Source organism: Corvus brachyrhynchos, unplaced genomic scaffold, assembly GCF_000691975.1.
Source record: "Corvus brachyrhynchos isolate BGI_N302 unplaced genomic scaffold, ASM69197v1 scaffold83, whole genome shotgun sequence".
In the NCBI taxonomy this organism is placed as follows: Eukaryota; Metazoa; Chordata; class Aves; order Passeriformes; family Corvidae; genus Corvus; species Corvus brachyrhynchos.
In genome coordinates, this window is record NW_008238464.1 from 1,145,824 (window position 1) to 1,147,419 (window position 1,596).

A 1,596-nucleotide genomic window follows, 5' to 3' on the forward strand; every position below is an offset into this window, starting at 1 on the left:
ATATGTGACTGTCAAGATGGAGAGGATTGTTACCATGCCAAGGATTAGGCTGCAGTGTGAAGGAGGCTTTCCAGGTGTACAGTTAAGATTGTTGGTGTGTAAATGAAACAGAAATTCAGAAACAAACAGTGTCTGAACTCTTTGTCGGCTTAGACATATTAAACTCAGTTGTTCAGGTACCCAGCCTGTCATATTCATTGAAGTATGGAGTTAGCTTGGTACAATCACTCTTTTTAGGGACCCTTGAAGAACATGTTCCCTTTGGAGTTAAACATTTTTAAGTAAAAGGCTAATTTGCCACATGTGGTACTTCTCGAGCAAAATTAGTGTCACAGATTTGTGTTTGATATTTTGTTAGCTTCTGCGTTGTTATTTTGGTTTGTCATAGCTGTCTACAAAATTATATACAACGGATTTTAGATATTTAAATTGTTCTTTTCATTTATAACTAAATGGGTTCTTGTTAAATTACTTCATTCTTTTTGTTTTTCTTTGCAGCTTTCATCCAGTCGGATGGCATAATAGAAATGCTGCGTTTTGATGAAGGAGACCTATTGCAGGTATGTAATCTGAGTAAATCATCTGAACTAGCAACATTTCGTCTTCTTTTTGACAGCTGCTTTTTGAAACACATGGGTTAGTGGAGTTTTGAAAATAAGCAAACATTAAGCTCAAGTCTGCAGAACCTTTGGACTTTCTAAAGTTACTTTCAACAGTATACTTTGGTGTGTTCAGAGGTTCTGGTTCCCTGATGTTTTGTGGTGGGAAAACTGGTGGGTTTTACCACAGGTTCTCTCTGGCCTGTGTCTCTGTCCAGTTCCTTTTATCTCAGAAAAATTGGGGGATACTTTGTGTTTAACGCTCATCTTGATCTAGAGTTGGGATGCAATTGGCTAACTCATCTGTAGGAACTGCAAGTGTTTTAAGATTCGCAAACCTAAAGGCAGTTCTTGGAACCAAGTTACCACTGGGTTTAAAAAAATTCTAGTTACTACAGTGAAGTAATTACTGTTGCAAGTAGGTGTTTTTCATGTATGATGTTGCCATTCCTGTCAGTTTTCTTTTGGTCTGAGTCAAAAGAGGAAAAAAGTTAATTTTAAAGGGTATCTGCTGAAATTTTGAGATGGCAGTAGTAGTTGGGATGACATACATAGCAGCGTGGCTTGATACTAGAGCTACATAGCTCTGAAGTTCTATTGAGTAGGATTTCATATGCATGCATTTTGTGGATTGTATGTATGTTGAGAATATTTTTCTTAAAATTCCTTGATGGTGATAGCCTACTGCTTGAAAGGGAGCAGAGGAGTTACCAGGTGCAGTGCTTGATTTATAATTTCTACGTCCTATCTAGTCCAGACAAGTCAACATATGCGTCAATGTATTACATGTTTCAGATTTATGATGGTGTCTTTTTTTTCCCCTGCCTACCAAGTTGTTTGGGTTGTTTTTTTCTGTAACTCAAGAGTATCTTACTATAGGTGTTAAGACTATAATGTACCAGAGTAAGATACTTCAAAGTTATGTAAACTAGTGACAGGAAACACTGAAGTTAAAAACAAACAGGAAACCCCCAAAACAAACCCCTCAAACCCCCCC

General features: G+C 37.3%; 1 protein-coding gene across 1 annotated transcript in view; it reads left to right on the top strand.

Moving 5' to 3' along the window:
* Positions 1 to 500: 500 nt before the first annotated feature.
* The window catches only part of TMEM131 (transmembrane protein 131), a 75,262-nt gene continuing 74,166 nt past the window's right edge, over positions 501 to 1,596 (top strand). Inside the window, 1 exon segment of the mRNA XM_017737080.1 lies at positions 501 to 560. Coding sequence (XP_017592569.1) covers positions 528 to 560 — 33 coding nt within the window. The 5' untranslated portion in view covers positions 501 to 527.